At 47.5% G+C, this 24,081-nt stretch overlaps 1 protein-coding gene and 1 long non-coding RNA gene across 3 annotated transcripts; one reads left to right on the forward strand and one right to left on the reverse strand.

The window, feature by feature from the left end:
• Positions 1 to 269: 269 nt before the first annotated feature.
• PRRG2 (proline rich and Gla domain 2) lies at positions 270 to 23,289 on the reverse strand. Of its 2 annotated transcripts, XM_083470286.1 has the most exons (7): positions 22,563 to 23,289; positions 18,158 to 18,271; positions 15,309 to 15,472; positions 9,212 to 9,257; positions 7,725 to 7,860; positions 4,211 to 4,354; positions 270 to 1,660 (listed from the first exon to the last, which is right to left on the reverse strand). In XM_083470286.1, the coding sequence occupies exons 2-7, from the start codon at positions 18,261 to 18,263 to the stop codon at positions 1,630 to 1,632; spliced, it is 627 nt and encodes a 208-aa protein (XP_083326412.1). In that variant the 5' UTR covers positions 18,264 to 18,271; positions 22,563 to 23,289; the 3' UTR covers positions 270 to 1,629. The 2 variants fall into 2 exon arrangements, with proteins under 2 accessions (XP_083326412.1, XP_083326411.1); XM_083470285.1 differs by lacking the exon at positions 22,563 to 23,289 and having other exon boundaries at positions 18,158 to 18,481.
• On the forward strand, positions 18,610 to 22,545 carry LOC310690890. The gene is made up of 3 exons (XR_014518256.1): positions 18,610 to 19,310; positions 20,497 to 21,056; positions 22,406 to 22,545. It is a non-coding gene; the product is annotated as an uncharacterized lncRNA (long non-coding RNA).
• Positions 23,290 to 24,081: the final 792 nt, after the last annotated feature.

Here is a 24,081-nt window from a genome sequence, read left to right on the forward strand (position 1 = left end):
ATCCTCATTAGGATCTGCTGGCTCTGTGGATCCTTCTGCCTGAGTGCAGTTGCCTCATGGGTGGAGTGGACTTCTGCAGACCACCCAAATGAAGCTTACAGACCATTGGTGATCCAAAGAGTACCATTTGGGAACTCCTGTGATAGAGCAATGTCTCAGCTGGCAAATCCTGGGCAACCTGGTACCCTAAGGCTAGTTTCTTCCCGAGAGTAAGTGAAACCTGCCTGTGCCAAGCCCAGACCCAAGAGCTATTCAGACAAGAAGGACAATGACAGAATAGTTCAAATTTTATTTTCTACAAATGCCACAATAAAAGATTCACAGATGGCTCAAGTTATTTTGGTACATTCTTGTCCACACAGCAGCGCTATCTTCTCTCACAGAAGTATAAAGGTGTGTTATACTGTGCTCAGGGTCAAGCAAGCAACACTTCAGGACACGTGAGTGGAAAAGGATGGATGGATATGAGTTTAGCATATGTGCATGCAAACACCTTGTGCCCATTTTACTGGATGATAATCTTCCCTTCCTGGACATCCACACAAATTTGTCTGACTACAGCTGTAGGCAACGCATGTAAACATAATTTGCTCCTCTTTACATCACCATAGAGGTGTATTTGCTTTCTACAGCTGATCTGTATATTCTCACCAACCTATGTCTCCCCTTCCCTTTTAAACACCTTTGCATCTGCCTCTAACCCGCCTGCCCACTGCATTTCTTCCTCATTCCTTAATTTTTTTTCACACTTCTCTAAATATATGTGGGGGTGGGAGTGTTCAGCTTGCATTGCAAAAAAGCCCTCCTGCTTGAAGCCCTGGAAAGCAACGGCCAATCACAGCAGAAAACACTAGGTTAGAAAATACTGACCCGATACATGGCTGCTTCCTGTGGTGCCCTATGTCATTGTTAGATATGGACGGGGTGTTCTCTAGATCAGGCATTGCTCCATTGAGGATGCAGGGGCAGAAGGCCGAGCTACCACTACTTATACTGATGGAGAGACTTGATACCACAAACCAACCACAAGGGCAAATGTTATACACTCCTCTTCCCTTCTGCATCTTAATAGTGCTCTTGAACACACCCTAAAGGCCCTAAGAGTTATTGTTCAAGCATACTCTGAGAATTATTTTATCGGGCATGAAAACAAGCAGGTATCTCATCTACCCTCTGTCAAACTCTAGCTAGCGCATGCAAGCCATGACAGAAGAAAGACACAGCTATAACAAGGCTTGTTCACATGACACAGGTGGTGGGCAGGAGAGAGGGATTTGTGTCAGAAACCTGCACAAGTGCTGGATTCGGAGCTGTAAATTTGGTGATTCATTTTTATGCCAGAGTAGCGAAGAACAGCCGTATTATTCACATTTCAGATTCTAAATTCCTCAAACAATATAATGCAGCTTTCTGTCTTCACACACACACACACACACACACTTTTTCTCTCTGTACATAGTACACACATATATGCAATATACATAATTCAGTGGTCCACACCATATTTGTGTATGTGTCCCCCCCACTCAGGTACGCTGCAGGTGAATTCACAGTGTTTTTTTCTGCACATAAATTGGCGGGGAGGGGGGTACACTTTCTTCCAAGAGTGGTGATCTTGCTGTTGACAACTCAGGTTGGTGGGGCAGTGTTGGTGCTATTCCTGGGGTGGGGAGTGGAGAAAAGGAAAAATAGAGATTCTTAACAGTGAGCAAGAAGCCATACAGTGGTATCTTGGGTTAAGTACCTACTTAATTCGTTCTGGAGGTCCGTTCTTAACCTGAAACTGTTCTTAACCTGAAGCACCACTTTAGCTAATGGGACCTCCTGCTGCCACTGCGCCACCAGAGCCCGATTTCTGTTCTTACCCTGAAGCTAAGTTCTTAACATGAAGCACTATTTCTAGGTTAGCGGAGTGTGTAACCTGAAGCATATGTAACCTGAGGTACCACTGTACAATGACAGTAGTAGGTGATGCTAATTTGCTTAAAACATTCATGCAAGGTTGTATCATATATTCAGGACAACCCCCCCCCTTCTTTATTAATAACAAGGAAAACTGACCTCTCTCTCTTGGCCTAGTACACAAGAAATGGTGAGCCAGGCAAAAACTTCAGAGCAGAGACTGGCGAGTGTGTCAATTCCTGTTTTCTAATCCAGTTCCTTTCTCCAGATTTCCACATAACTTTGTGATTTTGTTTTTTAAAAAAACCACAAGTCATGAAAATAAAGCGGCATTTTCGTGTGAATTTCTCCAAAAACACATCTTCGGGTGCAGTTTTTTTTAACATATTTTTGCAAAGCAGTCTTCCTTTATAGGATGCTTTTTTTTTTGGCAAGCTATTTTCATGAACGTATGCATTTTAATGCGAAGTTACCCCAGTATATGCATTTTTGGACCCATTCCTTGGCTGGAGAACTGCATTGCAAAATTTGGGGGTGTGCAAATTTTGAAGCCTAGCTGTGTTTTGATTCATATATTACAGTCATACCTTGGGTTACAGACGCTTCAGGTTGTGTTTTCTCGGGTTTCGGCAGTCACCCATGCGCAGAAGCACTAAACCACGCTTTGCGCATGCACCGAATCGCAACCCGTGCACACGCAGATGCGGCGCTGCGGGTTGCGGACGTTGCAGGTTGCGGACGTGCATCCCACATGGATCACGTTCGCAACCCGAGAGTCCAATGTACAGTGGTGCCTCGCAAGACGAAAAGAATCCGTTCTGTGATTCTCTTCGTCTAGCGGCTTTTTCGTCTTGCGAAGCAAGCCCATTGACGGATTAGCGGATTAGCGCTATTAGCGGCTTTTAGCGGCTTATCGGATCAGCTGATAAGCGGCTTAGAAAAAGGGGGAGGGGGGGGAAACCGCAGGAACTCGCAAGACATTTTCGTCTTGTGAAGCAAGCCCATAGGAGATTCGTTTTGCGAAGCACCTCCAAAACGGAAAACTCTTTCGTCTAGCGAGTTTTCCGTCTTGCGAGGCATTCGTCTTGCGGGGCACCACTGTATTTCAGAAAGTGTGAGCTGGGCAAATTCACGTATAAATACAAACTGAATTCCCAGCTGCCTGTGAGGCTACTTAGGAGGAGAGGGGAATGTATGGAAAGCACTGCTTGGATCAGGGCCGGGCTGAGCAGGGACAGGAGGAAATGGATTGCTGCCTTCTGCGCTGCACTTTTACTGGTTCATAAACATACAGTGGTACCTCGCGTTAAGAACTTAATTCGTTCCGGAGAGCCGTTCTTAACCTGAAACGGTTCTTAACCTGAGGCACCACTTTAGCTAATGGGGCCTCCTGCTGGTGCGCGATTTCCATTCTTATCCTGGGGCAAAGTTCTTAACCTGGAGCAACCACTGCCTGGTTAGCGGAATTTGTAACCCGAAGCGTCTGTAACCTGAGGTACCACTGTACACACAGCCGTTAAGTTGTTCACAGTAACAAAAATACTCTAAAATAAAGATAAATTAGAAACAGCAGGATAGTCCCTGGGTTTTAGCTAAGCCCAGCCAGAGCCAACAGAGAAAGTTACATTTCGTGAAGCCGCTCCATGCTGCAGTAACTGCCTAGCATAGTAGCATTCTGTCAGTTGCCGTCATGTCACATTAGTTTCCCACCCTTCCTGTAAGGAGCTCAGGGCAGTGCGCATGGAGCTAGCCCATTTTTATCTTCACAGGGTAGTTTAATGCTGCTGCAAAGCTGCAGCCGAGATGTGGAATCTTCTGCCCTTCCTCTATGTGGTCTGGACAGATGGGTTTGTTTCCCACTGACCCAGCCCATTCGTGATGAGCGTTAAGACCCAAATCCAGCCACTTCCGCCAAACAAGCTAGAAGAGGGCCATAGCTCGGTGGGAGAGCACCTGCTTGGAATGTAGAAGGTCCCACGTTCAATCACTAGGGAGGGCTGGGAGAGAATCCCTGTCTGAAAATCCTGGAGAGCCACTACCAGTCAATGTAGACCAGCATCTCTCAACCTTGGGTCCCCCAGAGGTTGTTGGACTACAACTCCCATCATCCCTGACCCGTGTCCTGCTAGCTAGGGATGATGGGAGCTGTAGTTCAACAACCTCTGGTTGGACCTAAGGTTGAGAAAAGCTGGTGTAAACAATGCTGAGCTAGACGGACCATTTCAGCTTTCTGTCTTGCACACTTGACACAAACTCTGGATACAGCTTGGGCAAGAGGCTTGGAGTAAGATCTCAAAAACTCTTGTACCTGTGGTAAGGTGGAGGAGGTGCATCGTGCACACCTGAAGTTTCCAGCACTTGATCATAGGATGGAAGTCCCGGTGCTGACTCTGGCTTTGGCTCCTCGCCAAAGGTGGCAAGGGGCACCGCAGGATACAGGTCGCTTTGAGCCCTGATGAGGGAAGGAGATGAGTCAGAATGGTGAGAGCATGTCACAAAGCACTCCTATGGACTCTGGTTGCTTGCTGACAAGCTCAGTTATATCATCATAAGTAACACACTGACTTCAGAAGGGCTTCTCATGTACTGCTTAGGAAAGAAATACTTTCTTAAGCCCAAGAATTACAGAAATAATGATCTAGGATGGAGATGGACTGCCAGCCTTCCAGGTGATACGTGATTCCAACATCCATCAACCAATGGTTATTGGTAAGCAATCCTTAAAATGCCTCAACTACCAGCAGCTGCAGTATTTATTTTAATAATAATAATAATATTTTTTGTACCTTGCCCATCTGACTGGGTTGCCCCAGCCCCTCTGGGCACCTTTCAACAAAATATGTAAAGACACAACAGAACATCACACATTAAAAACTTCCTAATATGGGGCTGCCTTCAGACATCTACAGAAGGTCATCTAATTCGTTACCTCTTTGACATCTGGCAGGAGGGCATTCCACTACAGAGAAGGCCTTCTGCCTGGTTCCCTGTAACTTAGTTATCACAGTGAGGGGACTGCTAAAAGACCCTTGGAGCTGGACCTCAGTGTCCCGGCTGAACGATGGGGGTGGAGACGCTACTTCAGGTATACAGGGCCGAAGCCGTTTAGGGCTTTAAAGGTCAGCACCAACACTTTGAATTGTGCTTGGAAATGTACTGGTAGCCAATAAAGATCTAAAGTCCAGTGTTATATGGTCCTGGCGGCTGCGCACATCCACCAATCTGGCAGCTGCATTCTGGATTAGTTGTAGTTTCCGAGTCACATTCAAAGGTAGCCCCACGTAAAGTGCATTGCAATAGTCTAAGCGGGAGATAACCAGAGCGTGCACGACCCTGGCGAGACAGTGGGCAGGCAGGTAGGGTCTCAGCCAGCATACCAGATGGAATTACGGTAATTTAAATTTATTTATTTATTTATTTAATACCGCCCTATAGGCACAGGTCTCAGGGCGGTTTACAGAATAAAATCAAAATATAAAACCACAAAATCCAAAATAAAAATAAAAACAAGCCAATAACCCCTCCCCTCCAAAACACCCACATTTTAAAAGAGCCTAGGATGTAAATCTGATCAGTCAAAGGCCTGGTTAAAAAGGAACGTTTTTCCTGGCGCCTAAAGGTGTATAATGAAGGCGCCAGGCAAACTTCCCTGGGGAGAGCATTCCATAGACAGGGAGCCACTGCAGAGAAGGCCCCATTCTTGTGTTGCCCCCCTCCGGACCTCTCAAGGAGGGGGCACACAAAGGAGGGCTACAGAAGATGATCTCAGGATCTGGGTAGGTTCATATGGGGAGAGGCGGTCCTTGAGGTATTGCGGTCCTGAGCTGTTTAAGTCTTTATAGGTCAAAAACAGCACTTTGAATTAGGCCCAGAAACTAATTACGGTAGTAGCCAGTGCAGTCGAAACAGGACTGGTGTAATATGCTCAAACCGTCTTGCTCCAGTGAGCAACCTGGCCGCTGAATTTATATCCCATCCTTCTTCCCAAAGGAGCCTAGTGTGGCAGGGAAGGGTTGTGGTCTGGGAGGCCTCTGCTAGCTGTGAACAATACAAGTCTCTGCATCCTTGTGCAGGTAGTTTGCCTGACCTGCTTGTGATATTGACTTTGGGCTGTTGTTTGACCTTGGGCTCTAGACCTAGGCTGATCTTCTCCGCTTGACCTTGGCTTGTTTGGATTCCACGGCACTTGCAATCCTGCCCTTGTTGGCGAATGTTTTGCTAAGAGGCTTATACAGTTGTACCTTGGATTGCAAATGCCTTGGTTCTCGGACATTTTGGCTCCCGAACGCCATAAGCCCGGAAGTGGGTGTTCGGTTTGTGAATGTTCTTCGGAACCCAAATGTCTGACGGGGCTTCCGTGGCTTCCAATTGGCTGCAGGAGCTTCCTGCAGCCAACCCGAAGCCGCGCTTTGGTTCCTGAACATTTTGGAATGGACTTCTGGAACGGATTCCATTTGACTTCCAAGGTATGACTGTACCTCCTGGAGCTGGGACCCCAATGTCAAGGGCACCTACTGGAGTGTGATCAACTGTGGGAGATCCACTTAAGGATTGTCAGGGACTGGCTGGCTGAAGAGGAGCGATGGGAGGCACCAGCAGGGACCGAAGGGAAACTCCAGAGGAGGAAGGCTCAAAGCCAGGGGGTTGGTAGTGGGACACTTGAGGAGAGGTCAGAGGGAGAAGATTGTGAGGAGGGGCTGGATGCTGAAGGGACAAGAGGGTTTGGAAGCAGAAAGAACCTGTGTCAGGGAACAGTTCGGACTCTGAGGCTGAAGCAGAAGAGGGAGGTCAGGCTGCTGAAGAATCTAGGGAGTCTCCCACTCCACCCCCATCGTTCAGCCCAGACACTGAGATCCAGCTCCGAGGGCCTTCTGGCGGTTCCCTCATTGCGAGAAGTGAGGTTACAGGGAACCAGACAGAGGGCCTTCTCGGTAGTGGCGCCCGCCCTGTGGAACGTCCTCCCATCAGATGTCAAGGAAATAAGCAGCTATCCCATCTTTAAAAGACATCTGAAGGCAGCCCTGTTTAGGGAAGTTTTTAATATTTAATACTGAATTGTTTTTAACTCGATTGGGAGCCGCCCAGAGTGGCTGGGGAAACTCAGCCAGATGGGCGGTGTATAAATAATAAATTATTATTATATTATTGTTGCAACAAGCTCTCCTCCACTGTGGTCTCCAAGAACGTGCAGGATAATAAGGAGAGAAGAACAGAGACCACAGATACACAGACACCGTTTGAGACTGCTCCACAGGGGCAAGACCTACTGGGAACTGTTGCTGATTTGTATGCTGTTTCCTTGGATAAAGGAGGGACGCGGGTGGCGCTGTGGGTTAAACCACAAAGCCTAGGACTTGCCGATCAGAAGGTTGGCGGTTCGAATCCCCGTCATGGGGTGAGCTCCCATTGCTTGGTCCCTGCTCCTGCCAACCTAGCAGTTCGAAAGCACATCAAAGTGCAAGTAGATAAATAGGTACCGCTCCGGAGGGAAGGTAAACGGCGTTTCCGTGCGCTGCTCTGGTTCGCCAGAAGCAACTTAGTCATGCTGGCCACATGACCCAGAAGCTGTACGACGGCTCCCTCGGCCAATAAAGCGAGATGAGCGCCACAACCCCAGAGTCTGTCACGACTGGACCTAATGGTCAGGGGTCCCTTTACCTTTACCTCCTTGAATAAAGAGTTAACTTCCCTGACAATGGAGCCCTGCATCGTTCATGCTGACCCTGACTAGGACCCCCTGATTTTGAAAGCTGCCTGGAACTGCTTCTCATTTCCATGCATGCATGCCCCCAGAATACCCATCCTTAGACCCTGATCCGTACCTGGAATGGCTCCTCTGCGTATTCCGGTATTTGATGCAATACATGGCCACAATCACAAACATGACTGCAGACACCAACGCTCCTACGAGGCCAGCCACCAGGCCAGCCACGTCAACACCAGGTCTTACTGTGGAAGCTGGAGAGATTGAGGGAAGATTAGTAGAGATATCTGGTGCCCGCCTCCGCAAATTGCTCTAATAGGAGCCCTGTTGTGAGCACTGCCACCCTGATTCAGAGGGGCTTCGGAGATATCAAAGTTGCCTTTTCTCCAGGAAGTACAATCTGCCCTCCCTTGCTATTATGGGCTGCTTGTGAAGCAGCCGTGGGAAAACACTGAGGCAGAAGGTTGTCCTTGGAATTCCTTTTTTAGAAGGGACAACAACAGGAGATATTTCGGCTGGGAATTTAATAAGAGTTCTGGGCAGGATCTTTGGCAGAGTGGACTATGCAGATAAGAAAAGGGAAAACACCTAGTAAAAGTAAACTATTGGGCTTTTTCACACATGCAGGAGGAAGGAAAAGAATTTGTTTTAGAAATGATTATTGCTGATTTATTGTGGATTTGATAATCACAAACTATCAAATCCACAATAAATCAGCAATAATCATTTCTAAAATAAATTCCTTGCACTCACTTGTAGATATTGCCAGTGCTTTTTTTCTGGGGGTACGCGTACCCCTGAATATTTTGTGAATCTTTGTGCTTTTGTCCATTTACTGCATTTATTTTCCCTGATTTGAACTATAAAATGGTGATTTTTATTGAGTCAAAATGAGAGTACCCCTAAACAGGGTGTTTGTTTGTTTGTTTAAGGAAAAAGGGACTGGAAATTGCAAATGGTAAAATATTGTACATGCAGGATTTGGCAGGTGGAGAGCTGATGCTTAAGGACAAAAAGTTCAAAAAACTACTGTAAAATAAGTTTAACTGTAAGGAACAGAATGTGAACTAGAAACAACTGGAAAAATAAAGCAGCAACAAGAGGAAGCCTTGGACACACGGAGAACCAAATGTTCACTAGACCCTTTTGATCCCCCTTTTAAAATGGAGTATAACATGCTTTGTATTTTCCTTGTAGGACAGCTGGGGGTGCTGCAAAGCACAGTGGCGATGAGAGCCCACCAACTTATTTTGCAGAGGGCCCAATCCGCAGAGTGTACTGGGCCTTGAAAACCCTGTTGACACCCCTCAGCTCAGAGTAAGCCCCTGGCGCAAGTGCCAAAGTCTGCTCTTGCTTTCCCCTACTGAAATTTGGCCTGGGATAGCTCAGTCGGTAGAGCATGAGACTTTTAACCTCAGGGTTGTGGGTTCGAGCCCCACATTGGGCGAAATAAATTATGCGCGTGGGTGTTTGTGGCCTGTTTGCTCCTCCAGGATGAGCCTCTGGGAAACCAAACCGGAGTTTGTTTCCTTCTGTCATTAGCTGACTCACAATGTAAGAGGGATGCCTGGGAATTTCCCACTGCCATTTTCTACCCTTACTCACTTGAGCCTCCTTTCCCGTTGTGTTCATAGATATCCCAAAACATTTTCTGAAGAGAGAACAAAAAAAAGGGAGGTTAACATGGCATGATAACAAATAACAGCCTTCCCGCCATTTTGAAATCCACGTCCCGAGTTCTGGTGGTGGTAACCACTGGATGCTATCTGCACTATACATTTAAAGCAATATCACGCCACTTTAAACATTCATGGCTTCTCCCCAAGGATCCTGGGAATTGTAGTTTGTTAAGGGTGCTGAGTGTTTTTGGAAACGCCTATTCCCCTTACACAGCTACAACTCCCAGAGTCATTTTACAACCAATTCCTCTCCCCAGGGAATTCTGGGAAGTGTAGCTGTGGGAGGGGCCGTTTTTTGCCCTGGTGAGGCCCTTCTTGGTGGGCTGCTGGCTCCTTACCTGGCAAGGCCAGGTGCGACACAACAAACGCGTACTTATTTTTGAAAGTGTTGTTTTGCACAAATCTGGTAAATTGGAAAACACGCCTTTCTGACTAAATAAATAAATGGCCATTTTGCCCATTGTGAAACGTGCTTGACAATTTGGCTTTGGGTATAGTTCACTATTTCACCGTTCCACCGCAAAATGAATCCCCCCCCCTTACAGGTGCATGCACTTACAGGTAAGCAAATACTTGTGCACACGCCAACAACAGACTTCAGGTTTCCATAATGAACAGAGCGAATACACTCAATCAGTTATTGCCTGCCAAAGGTAAAGGGAGCCCTGACCATTAGGTCCAGTCACGGACGACTCGGGTTGTGGCAATCATCTCGCTTTATTGGCCGAGGGAGCCGGAAACAGCTTCCAGGTCATGTGGCCAGCATGACTAAGCCACTTCTGACGAACTAGAGCAGCACACGGAAACGCCGTGTACCTTCCCGCCAGAGCGATACCTATTTATCTACTTGCACTTTGACGTGCTTTCGAACTGCTAGGTTGGCAGGAGCTGGGACCGAGCAACAGGAGCTCACCCCGTGGCGGGGATTCGAACCGCCAACCTTCTGATCGGCAAGCCCTAGGCTCTGTGGTTTAACCCACAGTGCCAGCTGCATCCCCACTGCCTGCTAGTCAAGGTTTAAATGGAACCGGCTTGGGTGTGGACTGAAGCACACACAGAAACATGGCATCTGTGCCACCCACATGTGCAATGACACCCTGATGTGCACACAGCTAAGACTGCTTCTCCAGCAATGCTGCCTTATTTCCACACTTGTCGTTTGCAATACGCACTCTAGAGGGCATCAGTCTATCACAAAAGAAAGTCCTTTAAAAAAGGCGGGAGGGGAGACAACCTCAAATCCCTCAGATTCACAAAATCAGCTAACGAAAGTTCCTTTTGCACTAAATTAATCTTTGCCACAGGACTCTTGGCCGCAAACAACAGGCTAACTTAACCCCTGTCCTCAGAAGTCAAATCTCGGCAGATCTGTTTAGCTGAAGGAACTGTAAATCTTTTAAACTGTGTATGCAACAAGTTAATTTTAATATGAAAGGCGTTGCCTCTCTCTGAGTCAGGATCTGAAACCAGTCCAAATTCTGAACTGGCTGCGAGCACATAAGAAACTGTGCCATGCAATCCTGCGGACATGCAAAACTGCACAGTCCAAACCTCTGCTTGCAATTACTTGGGAGATTTGTCATATTAGTAAGGGATAGGGCGGCTGCCAGCTGTGTCCAATATGCTGGAGAAGGATTAAAGCAGGAACAGCTTCTGCCAAGGTGCAGCGCTGGGGAAAGTGGCACCTCCTGGCATTCACCCTTCTGCAGAATTCAATGCTGATGTTGTCAACATGGTGTCTGTGGACACAATGCCACATCCAGAGCCCACAAAGCCCCTGTACCCGCACCGGGCGCAACATATGGGGGGGAGGCACGCTAATCTAGTAGAAGAGACTAAAGTGCTAAAATCCACGGGTTAGGGTGTGCAAATTACTTGCCTTGCCCCGGGTGCTGACAACCCACGCTACGCCACTGCCTGTACCTCCCCTCCGCTCCCTGTCCCCTTCATCATGAGGTGGTAAAGATAGCTACTTTCCATCCCCTTCTTGAAAAGTACTGAGAGCTGGAGGAGGAAGTTTGAAGAACAATACTTTCCCACTTCCTCTTTTAGCGCTATACAGTGGTACCTCAGGTTACATACGCTTCAGGTTACAGACACTTCAGGTTACAGACTCCGCTAACCCAGAAATAGTACCTCGGGTTAAGAACTTTGCTTCAGGATGAGAAAAGGAATCGTGCTCCGGCGGCTTGGCGGCAGCAGGAGGCCCCATTAGCTAAAGAGGTGCTTCAGGTTAAGAACAGTTTCAGGTTAAGAACGGACCTCTGGAACTAATTAAGTTCTTAACCTGAGGTACCACTGTATGCTTTTCAAGATCCAGGTAGGCGACAGAATGACCAACAGAGCAGGAAGGAAAGGGAAATTAGCTGGGGGACTTGGACAGGGGGAGGAAAATGGAGATACCATGAGGAAGAAAGTCGGGTGCCGCAAACAAACGCATCAGAGCAAACAGCGACTATTCCACTATAAATGGCAAGTGCAGAAAGGCCCAATATTTCAAAACGGTGGGTGCTGACAACAACCCCTGAGCACATCCATTTTTTAAAAAAGCAAAGGAGGGGGAATCATGAAAAATATACATATCCCCAGCACTGTATGGAAAGTGGTGTTAAAACGGACCGGTTTATTGTGGCATGAGCTTTGGTGGCAGACAAAAATGCACAGGTTTAAAAGGGGGGCGGGAAGAGACATAGACAGTAGAGGCAAATGGTAATGAAATGCAGAAGGTGCAGACTGTGACAATTCAATTAAAGCTGAAATATAAGCGAAACCAGTTCAGCCGCCATTTACAACAGCAGTAATTGTCGATTAACACAATCAGCTTAGCATTGCTCAGCTAATTAGCACCTGCAGCGGGACAGGAAACCACCGCCTCAATTGCTGCAACAGACTCGCCCCTCTAGGGCTGTTTAGGTCTTCCACTATCAAGGGCGAATACTGCGATAACTAACCTCTTGACTACAGTAAAGGAAGGTTACACGTTATTTGCGGTTCTTCTGGTTTCTAAACTACTGCATTTAAGAACGGGCTGGTGTGAAATAAAGGTGTAAGATGTCAATAAACATGAATGCTACAGAGAAAACAACACAGCGCTTCCTCGAGATAATGCTAGCTGACACAAAGATAAGGCGCGAATAAGCCAGTTCTATTGTCTGTGTCTATGCCCTCGCAGCACCAGCAAAAAAACTTGAAAAAGTGCACAAGGGTGCACACGTTATCTTTATAAATAGCAGTTTCCCCAATTAATTCTGGTCCTGCAAATGCTTCCACACAGAAACCCAGAAAACAAATTCTAAGTACAGTGGTACCTCGGGTTAAGTACTTAATTCGTTCCAGAGGTCCGTACTTAACCTGAAACTGTTCTTAACCTGAAGCACCACTTTAACTAATGGGGCCTCCTGCTACCGCCATGCCACCGGAGCACAATTTCTGTTTTCTTATCCTGAAGCAAAGTTCTTAACCTGAAGCAGTATTTCTGGGTTAGCGGAGTGTGTAACCTGAAGCATATGTAACCCGAGGTACCACTGTATTAACTGAGCCAGTTCAAGCGCTGGCGACCTGCCACTGTGGCATGTGTTGGAGCATTCATACATTCAATTCAGTATTTGGCGATTTAAGGGGACTGGTGCAAAGAAGGACTGGGAACCTGTGGCCCTCCAGATGTTGTCAGATTGCAACTCTCATCAGCCCCAGCCGGCATGACCAATGGTCAGGGATCATGGCAAATGCAGCCCAATCTCTGGAGGACCACGAAGTCCTCGTCACCAGACTAAAGGGATGCACTTACTAGAGAAATGCTCTCAACCAATGAGAGCAGAGGGCATAAGCTTGGGGGAACAGTGGCGGCTGGTGCCTATTTAGGACTGGTGGGTCTGAAGGCAGGGAAGCCAACTCTAGGTGGCGCTAGAGCCACTGAGAGCCAACTATTTCTCATTTTTGTCGCCCTCCTCCTCCCTGCCAAGCTGTGCAAGGGAAAAACTGAGATGATGGAGGAGAAAACTGACAACCAGGGCCAGCCCCTGGACTGGTTGCAAGCAGGCAGGCAGGCAGGTGGGGGTCTAAGCTGAGGGCTGGATGCAGTTGGCAGTGGACCAGTCTCCATTGTGGGGGAACACAGGGACTGAGGAAAGGAGAAGGATCTCCTGGTGTGGATGGCAAAGAAGGGGATGAAAGGCCTTGGATACAGGAGAGAGTGTATTTAGAGAGAAGGGAGAAATAATATTGGGCAGTTTCTGCCAAGAATCTACTTTGGCTTCTCTTACGTTTAGTTACATGGAAACGTTGGAAACTGCATAGCCTGTCAAGATAGGAGGAGACACAAAATCTAAATATACAAAGGAGAAGATATCCCAGAAGCCACACAAACACATCAACTTGAATCACCTTCACAGTTCAGAATAGGGCGGTGTTTAAACTGATCTCACACACACTGATTTCCCAATTTGATGCAGCCCTTATCGCTCTCCCCCCAGGAAACAGAGATGCAAACGAGCCCCAGCCTAGCCACGGATTTATTTCAGCAATCCATCTCTGGCTGCTGCTGGTTTCACTCCCTGCCTGCCCTGAACCATCCAGAGACCAGGACATAGCTCTGTAATAGGAAGCCTGAGGCCTGTTTGCACGTGGCTCTTTTACTATGCTAGGAATCTACCTGCTCCAAATTCCCTAGACGAGTCCTGACATGGAGCACTGTAGTTCATGACAAACGATGTTCCCTGGTTTTCCTTGGCTCTGAAGCACCAGGGCTTTATTGCCTTCTAAGGGAAGCATGGAATCTTGTCCCCTCTTCATGTATGAGGACCCTGCAAACACATTGAATGCAACACAGAACCACAACTTTCCTCATCCTCAGTTTACATCAATCACAATTTCAGTTTCCAAATGTACAGCAGGTAAAGCATGACTCAGAGCTGTTTTTTGTCTGCTTCCGCCCTTTCAGTTTTCAACTTCATAAATCTAGGTGCACAGATGATGGCAGGAAATAATATTTTAAATGTGCAGTGCAGTGAGTGTGGTTTATTTATTTTTTTAATATAAAATGTTGGGCCTAGCATGGGGGGGAGGGACGCGGGTGGCACTGTAGGCTAAACCAGAGCCTAGGACTTGCCGATCAGAAGGTCGGCGGTTCAAATCCCCGCGACGGGGTGAGCTCCCGTTGCTCGGTCCCTGCTCCTGCCAACCTAGCAGTTCGAAAGCACATAAAGAGTGCAAGTAGATAAATAGGTACTGCTCCTGCAGAAAGGTAAACGGTGTTTCCGTGCGCTGCTCTGGTTCGCCAGAAGCAGCTTAGTCATGCTGGCCACATGACCCAGAAGCTTTACGCCAGCTCCCTCGGCCAATAAAGCGAGATGAGCGCTGCAACCCCAGAGTCGGCCACGACTGGACCTAATGGTCAGGGGTCCCTTTACCTTTTTAGCATGGGGGGGGCAGAATTGGTCTGCCGCCAATATTAAACTCCTTCCTAGAGAACTTAGCAATTAGGCTTTACCCCCACCCCCATGTCTGTATAAACAACAACCCACTTGCTATTAATTTATTTAATCTCTTCCAGGAAAAGCAGAGGTCCTGGTTTTTGAATGCTCTCTCTCCCCCCCCCCCCCTCTGCAACCAGTCCACTACCTTAGTAAGCCTTTACGTTTGTTGTACGATGGCAGACAACTACTGTATTTTGACTTGCTTCTTCTTTGCCAACCACATTCCTGACATTATAGCCCTTTGGCAGGTTGCTAGAAAGGCTATCAAATTAAAACTCCAGTTTTACTCTAGTTGCCCTGGTGCAGTCATGAAGACACGTTGCTATGTAGCAGGCAGGTGTTGCTAGGTTCTCCTTTCACTCAGCAGGTACAGACAGCTGCATCAGATTTTAATTTGGCATTTATCCCTGTTGGCCCTGAATCATTTCCCCCTCTATAATTCTGGGTGTGTTTTTTGCGACTACCTAGAAGTGCAGCAGAACACAGTTTCAAAATCTCTATGCTAGACGCTATGATGCTCCCAAGCCCAAGGCTTTCCCCATACTCAGCTGTTTGGAAGTCATCCTCAAAGACTTCGCGCATTTCTTCGTAGTTGCAAACTTCCTCTATGCATTCACGCTGCAAGTTGCCTGGTGTGAACAGCTCAAAATCCCAGTGGTTATAAAGAGGCTTACGGCTCAGGAATCGATGTGCAGTAGAGTCATCCAGGATCACTGAGAATAGAAACCATAAGATATTATCCCGGAGTTTAGAGAAGGCAAGATGTCCTAGGATAGTGATGGTGAACTTTTTAGAGACCGCCCAAACTGCAACCCAAAACCCACTTATCACAAAGTGCCAACACAGCAATTTAAACTGAAAACGGAGGTTTTAGTTTAGAAAAAAAACATACATTAACATCTTTTGTCTTAAAAGAAAAAACACAATAACAGAGCTTTCAATGATACAAACAACTTTTTTTTAAAAAAAAGGTAAAAGTTTGCATTTGGCATGCTTTTGAACAAGTAATGTGATTTTTGCTGTTGTGCGCATGCTGATAATTTGTCTAACCTTGCTGAACTCCAGGTGGCTTACTCTCGAGTAGGAACGACAAACTGGCGGGAGGCCCTGGCGCATCAAAAGTCGAGGCCTGGACAGAGCAGCAGTTTCCCAACACGAGCCCTCCTCTTCTCCTCCCCCCAGCGTAGCCCGAGGGTAAAAATGGTGCCCTAGCAGCGCTGGGACCATGCTAGAAGCAGCCAGGAGCCTCCTGCAGCGCTGGAGCACCTGTTTCACCCCCTAGCTATGGCCCTGCTGGGGCAACGGCGCGCATGCCCACAGAGAGGGCTCTGAGTGCCCCCTCTGGCACGCATGCCATAGGTTCGCCACCACTGTCCTAGGCCCAAGAGTCATTTGTTCTCTGAAAGAAAGGGGAGTTGTTGCTACAGCAGATGTGGGGAACCTTTGACCCTGTGTGTGCCCTCTGCCCTGTGCTGTGCCCTCCAGGCTAGACTGCTCCCCTACAGAATTCTAGGGACTGTAATTTGTCAAGGAAACACACTTGTTAGGAGCCCATGCCTTCCAAGTTGCCCCGGCAAAAATGGGACATTCGTATGAGATCTCAGTGGGGGGGTGCCGCAATATCGCACTCTCACCCCGATTTTACGTAGTAAAAAGTTGGGTGATATGGGAGACTCACATTCCCCTCTGCAGTTCCCAGAGTGGTTTAACAGCCAATCCCTCTTCCCAGGGAACTCTGGGAGGGGGAACTAGGGTCTCCTAACAACGCTCAGCACCCTTAGCAAACACCAGCTCCCAGTATTCTTGGGTGTGTCACGCTGAAGTCCTCACTTATTTTCACATACACCAGCCTTTGCCAACATGGTGCCCTCCAGATGTTTTTGACGACAACTCCCATCAACCCCAGCCAGTTAGCATACACTTTCCACCCTCTAGGGGACGTTGCATATGAAGAGGACTGAGAATGGCAGCATTTATTTTGCAGGTATAGCAGAGGCTTCTGGGAGGTCCAGAAAGGCCTGGGAGCCAGCAGCTGCAGCCATCAGGTCCTTCTCCTTTCTTCAAATGTCACTGCTTGCTTTGATACTTTCCCAACCTTTCCAGGTGAGCTGTTTTAGACACTATGCATGAGGCATTGTTGCTTTTTTTCGTTGCTCACAGTCACATGCCTTCATTTCCTGGTTGAATGACCCTTCGTTAGAACTCAAAAGCTTATTGCACACAGTTTGAGGAAATGAGATGCTCCCCACCCCCCATATATTGTATTCATTGGAAAATGTGGAATGTGGTTCCGCAAGGGTCCAATGCACTCGCTGGCTATTTGCTTGCTGTGACGTCTGTGTTTAGGAATGAGAGGGGCAGTGCAGGGAGCTTGGGCTTCTCATTGCTAGCACAGCCAGTGGGACAAACCTCTCATTGGCTGGACGTAGATTTCTTAAAGACAGTAAGAGAGCTAGTGATGGTGTGCAGTGGTTAAAGTGCTGGAGAAAGGGGTTCAAATCCTCACTCAGCCATGAAGCTCAGTGCAGGACTTTGGCTAAGCCCAAAGCCTAATCATAGAGTTTCTGGGGTCGGGAGACATGGGTGGCTGGGATGAGAAGATCCTTGCATGATATCCTAGCTGCCAGGAGGAAGGTAAAGGTAAAGGGACCCCTGACCATTAGGTCCAGTCGTGGCCGACTCTGGGGTTGCGGCGCTCATCTCGTTTTATTGGCCAAGGGAGCCGGCATACAGCTTCTGGGTCATGTGGCCAGCATGACTAAGCCGCTTCTGGCGAACCAGAGCAGCGCACGGAAACGCTATTTACCGGAGCGGTACCTATTTATCTACTTGCACTCTTGATGTGCTTTCGAACTGCTAGGTTGGCAGGAGCAGGGACCGAGCAACGGGAGCTCACCCCGTCACGGGGATTTGAACCGCCAACCTTCTGATCGGCAAGTCCTAGGCTCTGTGGTATAACCCACAGCGCCACCCGCATCCCTTGGGAGGAAGGTACAAACGTCAATAAAGAAGGCTTAAGAAAGGCCTATTTAGGGGGAACTCGTTCTACTTTACAGCTCTTATGTAGGCATTTTCCTCACTTCAAATAACCTTAAAAAGTCACCTCTGACCTCCAGGCTCTTTGTTCCTTTAGACTGCGCACGCACAACATTTTCTTTTACAATCGGTGAAAAGCAAGTTCTTGGTTTTTTCCACCTAGTCCACACACACAATCCCTGTTGCATCTTTGCCCTTGAAATGTGCTCCTCGACAAAGTGGATTCATCATTCCCAGAATAAAAGCAGATGGATTCTGCGATACCCCACACTGTGATTCCTTTTGAAAACAGATGTAGGCAGTCCTGGCAAGGGTGTGTGTGTGTGTGTGTGTGTGTGTCCGTGTCCCAACCCTCAGCTTACCTTGATCCTCTAGAGTCTGCTGGTGTTCCGGCTGCTTGTGGAATGGAACGGCAAAGCTGTGGCTGAGGGCTTGGAACAGCAAAAGAAGACATGGAGGACTCCACATGACGCGCCCTGAAAGGAGGACATGAGACAGTGCCAAAGATCTGGGTTCAAGAGAGTCCTCCAATATATATTCTTGGATAACACCACCCATTCGCGTGATACAGTAGCTCTCTCTTATCTGCCAGCCTTCACTTACGAGAAAACAACAACACAGGCATTAGACACAACACACTGCTGGTATAAATACAACTGGTTCCTCCCCACAAATAAAACAGTTGCTGCTCTACTGTCTGATAACATGGGGACAACTGCTGGGGTCTTGATAAGAGCCCAATATTAACAAGAAAGCTGGAGAGACAGAGTCGCTCCAGCAATTAGGCAGGGCGAAGCAACTGCCTCAGGCAGCTGATTTCGGGGTGTCATGGAAAGGCAGCAAGCTGTTAGTAAATTGATTCATTATTGTTGTTTTTACTGCTGGGGAGGTGGGATTTTTCTGCCAGTAGTACCAAAATATCTGGCCTTGGGTACTGTCTACTTTGACAGAGAGTGGGGGTTCCTTCTTCGCCTCAGGCAGCTAAATATCTTGGGCCAGGCCTGTGGAGAGGGAATCTGCCAGGTGGTTAAAAAAGCATTACCAACGAGGAGCCTGACCAGGTAATTGGTTTTATTTTTTAATCATTTTCCATTTTAAATTGGATTCCCAACTGGGTCTGGCTTACTCCCGGTTCCTGTTAACAGAAGTCTGATCTGTAGAAATCAGCAGGCGAAGCACTTCATAGCATGGTGCTAAACATTAATACCTGCTAATTGCTGCAGATGAAACTGCAGTTAAAAGAAAGCTTACTAGAAGCAGGTTCAGAAGCCGGGAGTTGTAAATGTGCTGAAATACAGAAATTTATTTATGCATTTCTCATTACTTTTCTCCAGGTACCTCAAGGCTCTTTCCCCATTTTGTCCTCACAACACCACCCACACATGGCTTCCTCCACAGAATCTTGGGAACCTTAGTTTGTTAATGGTGCTGGGAACTGTAACCCAGTGAGGGATAAACTACAATTCCCAGATTTTGGGGGAGGAAGCCATCTGCTTTAAATGGATAGTGTCTGAGGTAAGTTAGGCTGAGAGATGATGACTGAACTAAGATCACCCAATGAGCATCATGGCTGAGTGGGGATTTGAACTCGTATTTCCGAGCTTCTAGTCCAAGACGTGAACCACTGCACCACACTGGTTTTCCTTCTGAGGGCATTTACAACCTGTACTATAGTGTGAACCTAAGCATGTTCACTCAGAAGTAAGCCCCCTTATGTCAATGCCTGCTTGCTTCTGTTTACTCAGAAGTAACTCCTCCAAAGTCTGAGTTGAACAGAATTTGCTCCCAAGTCTGTGTGCATAGGATTTGCAGCCTTAGATGGACGGAGGAGTCAACAGCTTCAAATAAGGCCACGTTCACATCATAAATTCAAAGCGCTATAAATTCAAAGCACTTTAAACAATTATGGCTTCCCGCAAATAATTATGGGAGTTATAGTTTGTTAAGGGTGCTAAGAGTTGTTAGGGGATCCTGATTCCCTTCCTGGTGCTACAATTCCCAGAGGTCCCTCTTCATGGGAAACTCTGCAAAATAGTATTTCTGGGAAGGAAATAGGGGTTTCCTAACAACAGTTAGGGAAACCCCCATTGTTAGGAAACCCCCATTTCTGGGAAGGACACACTGCTGGTATTATACAACTGGTTCCTCCCCACAAATAAAACAGTTGCTGCTCTACTGCATGATAACATGGGGACAACTGCTGGGAACTTGATAAGAGCCCAATATAACAAGAAAGCTGGAGAGACAGAGTCGCTCCAGCAATTAGGCAGGGCGAAGCAACTGCCTCAGGCAGCTGATTTCGGGGTGTCATGGAAAGGCAGCAAGCTGTTAGTAAATTGATTCATTATTGTTGCTTTTACTGCTGGGGAGTGAGGGAGGGGAGGTGGGGTTTTTCTATCTCTGGTACCAAAATATCTGGCCTTGGGTACTGTCTACTTTGACAAAGAGTGGTCAGTGGAACTGACCAGCAAGACCACACAGGAGGCGTGGTAATTATGCTCCTTAGGAGGAATCCGAAACCGGAGTGTGTAACAAAACAATAACCCTACTGCCACTCTCCTGCGTGCCCATTCTTAAAGAGAAGTCCTTAAGGGAACAGGGCAGAGCTGTTACTCAGTCGTAGGAGCTTGGCTTTCTGCCCCTACATTTATCAAGCAAGTTAATCATTCGCAGTCTGAACTTGTGCATATTTCCTCCAAAGGTCATCCCACTGCGCCCTGCAAGGCTTGCTCCTCCGGGCTGGCAGAAAGGCACTCTCTGTCGTGCCAGGCTCTGCACGATCCAAGAGGCGTGTCCTCCCAGGATCCTTTGCAAAGTCACAGATAAGTGTTGTAAAGTAATTATCAGACTGCACACAGCTTTGTTTTTTAAGTCTTTAAAAATAATTACTGCCCTAATGATGGCTCGGGAAGCCTTTAGGAAGGGACTGACCCCGGACTTGCCTCCAAAAAAGAGTGCTTAGGATTTCAGACGTTATTGGCAAACGAGAGTGCTTAGGATTTTTAGAAATTATTTACAGCATAATCAAAAGTGAAAGAAAACCAGCCGGTTCCCCTTGCTGCCCAAGGATATAGTCCCAACGGTTTGCGTCAGACAGACTCGAGCATCAGCAAATAACGTTCCTGTTAACAAATTTCCGCACTGTAGTTTTAGGGGATGTTTGCTAAGGGGCCACGTGTAGAATAATACTTAACATTCATATAGTCTTTTCAGAGGGCTTCACATAACATCCTCTCCTAATCCTGACAACAACCCTGTAAGGTAGCCGAGTATTATTATCATTCCTATATTGCTCAGGTTGCCAACTTTTACCATTTTTAAAAAAATCTGTGGGGCTGTGAGGATGAGTCCTCTAGGTTAGAGAGTTTCTACTCCAATAAGCAGCGACGTAGATTAATAACGAGATTAATAATAATAGGGACGCGGGTGGCGCTGTGGGTTAAACCACAGAGCTTAGGACTTGCCGAGCAGAAGGTCGGCGGTTCAAATCCCCGCGACAGAGTGAGCTCCCGTTGCTCGGTCCCTGCTCCTGCCAACCTAGCAATTCGAAAGCACGTCAAAGTGCAAGGAGATAAACAGGTACCGCTCCAGCGGGAAGGTAAATGGCGTTTCCGTGCGCTGCTCTGGTTCGCCAGAAGCAGCTTAGTCATGCTGGCCACATGATCCGGAAGCTGTACGCCGGCTCCCTTGGCTGATAAAGGAAGATGAGCGCCGCAACCCCAGAGTCGGTCACGACTGGACCTAATGGTCAGGGGTCCTTTACCTTAGATTAATAACTACTACGGTCACATCCACACTACACATTTAAAGCACATTTATACCACTTTCACAGTCATGGCATCTCCCCAAAAAGATGCTGGGCTTAATCATCACAGTGCTACAATTCCCAGCACCCTAAACAAACTACAGTTCCCAGGATTCATGAATGTTAAAGTGGTATAAGAGTGCTTTAAAGGTATGGTACAGATGAGTGACCCTAGAGAATACAATCCCAAGTAGGGATGGCTGACCTGTGACCTCCTGCCCTCCTTGACTATTGGACCCTAGGTAGGGTTGATGGGAGTTGCAAAAAGTACCTGTAAAGCCACAGGTAAGCAGCCCTGATAGACACTGTCCCAAGGAGACTATAACTTTCTTTCAGACAAACCAGGTTAGGCTGCAGTCCCATGCACATATTTCTGGAAGTACTGTATGCTCCTTTGAAAACAATGGGGCTCACATCTGATTAGACATGCAGTATTGTGCTGTTAGAGCACAGTTTCCCAAACTTGGGTCTCCAGCTGTTTTTGGACTACAACTCCCATCATCCCCAGCTAGTAGGACCAGTGGTCAGGGATGACAGGAATTGTAGTCCAGAAGCAGCTAGGGACCAAAGTTTGGGAAACCCTGTGTCGGAGCAACACAAGACTAAAAAGATTCGACATCCTGTTTATTGAAGCACTCTGATGATTCTTTCAAGTCTGGAGTAATTTGTATGGAGTCTTCATACAATCCTTATTATAGGCTGATGCTGAATTTACCTTTGTCTAGCTCTAAGCTTCTCCCCGGCTTCTGATCAAAAGAGCTACAGAAATGTGAAAACTCTCTAAAAGTGATTTTTCCTGTTTCAGATCCAGGTCCAGGAAGACGTAGCAATTCCTTGGACCGCAGAGGCACAGAACAAAAACCAAAACAAATCACACCCCGTTTGGAAAGCAAAGCACCCTTTTTTCCTTTCTTTTTTTAAGCCAGCTTGGTTTCCAAGCTGCCTGCGTGCTGCCAACTCACCTGTGCGGAAATCGCAGGTGGAAAACAGGTACGCCGGTGACCTGGATGGAAGCACCTGGCTGTTCCCAAAGAGCCCCTCGTTCTGCTCTCCTGCAGTAGAAAGTCAGGTGGGAATAGCTGCAAGACGACCCCAGTGTCAGCGGTTAGAAGGGAAGGGAATAAATGACATATAGCCTCAGTCCATGGCAGTACAGTGCAAAGGAAAAACTCTCCGGAACAAAGCTGAGGTCTCCTGGAGAGAATCAGGAGCTGCTGGAGAGCTCCAGGTGAATGTGGGTGGGTCCAAAGGTCACATGGTCAGAGGAGAGACAGGTAAAGCGGGGAGGGGGGGGGGGAAGAGAGCAGGTCGTAGGAGGAGTCTAAAGATTCCATTGCCAGAATTCCTGTGTGAGTGTTGCTTTGTAAATTTGTCTAGCCACTTCTACAGAGAGAGCCTACGCATACACAGCCCTCACGGTATAATAGAAATCGTCGCTTTACTCGGAAGTGAAGGCATCTTTGTTTAATACAGCACAAGTTCTGAGGCTTTAGAAACAGGTTCCAGGGCTGAGGTGTGAAGTGAGCTGGCTGCCCTCCCATTTTTCTCTTTGTTCGAGGCCGGTTTCCTGAAGCAAAGGCACAGCTAAGCCACACAAGCAGTCCATTTTCTATGAGGATCCATCAGAAGCGTGGTTGGTCTTAAGGCTGATAATATATCACACCCAAAGCCTGTGTGGGGATCTTTTAAGAGAGCTGAAATGAAGGAAGAAGTGCAATGTTCAGAGGCTAGAAATCGTACAGTATTCTGCGTATGCTGCTTTGTGCCTCCCCTTCCCTTGCTTGAGATTCTTGGCCTTCTCCATATATCCTTTTTATTGTGTACAGTCGTACCTTGGTTGACAAACACCTTGTGAGCCGAACGTTTTGGCTCCCAAACGCCGCAAACCCGGAAGTGAGTGTTCCGGTTTGCGAACGTTCTTTGGAACCCGAATGTCCAGCGCGGCTTCCGATTGGCTGCAGGAGCTTCCGAACGTTTTGGAAGTCGAATGAACTTCTGGAACGGATTCCGTTTGACTTCCAAGGTACGAGACCTATTGGGGTGTTCCTGCTATGAGCCCCTCTATCCCACACTCAGAACAATATATCCTAAAGATACCACTGTTTTCACTGACCTTCATTCCAAGGAAACAGGAACCCTGGGTAAGCACAGGAGTCTCTCACTGCTCAGAGACCGGGGTTGCATACAGCAGTCATATTACTGACAAGCTGAGGTAAAAGGTAAAGGTAAAGGGACCCCTGACCATTAGGTCCAGTCATGGCTGACTCTGGGGTTGTAGCGCTCATCTCGCTTTATTGGCTGAGGGAGCCAGCATAGTTTCTGGATCATGTGGCCAGCATGACTAAGCCGCTTCTGGCGAACCAGAGCAGCGCATGGAAACGCCGTTTACCTTCCTGCCGGAGTGGTACCTATTTATCTACTTGCACTTTGAGGTGTTTTCGAACTGCTAGGTTGGCAGGAGCAGGGACCGAGCAACGGGAG

Source organism: Podarcis liolepis, assembly GCF_965112155.1.
Source record: "Podarcis liolepis genome assembly, chromosome: 13".
NCBI classification, from domain to species: domain Eukaryota; kingdom Metazoa; phylum Chordata; class Lepidosauria; order Squamata; family Lacertidae; genus Podarcis; species Podarcis liolepis.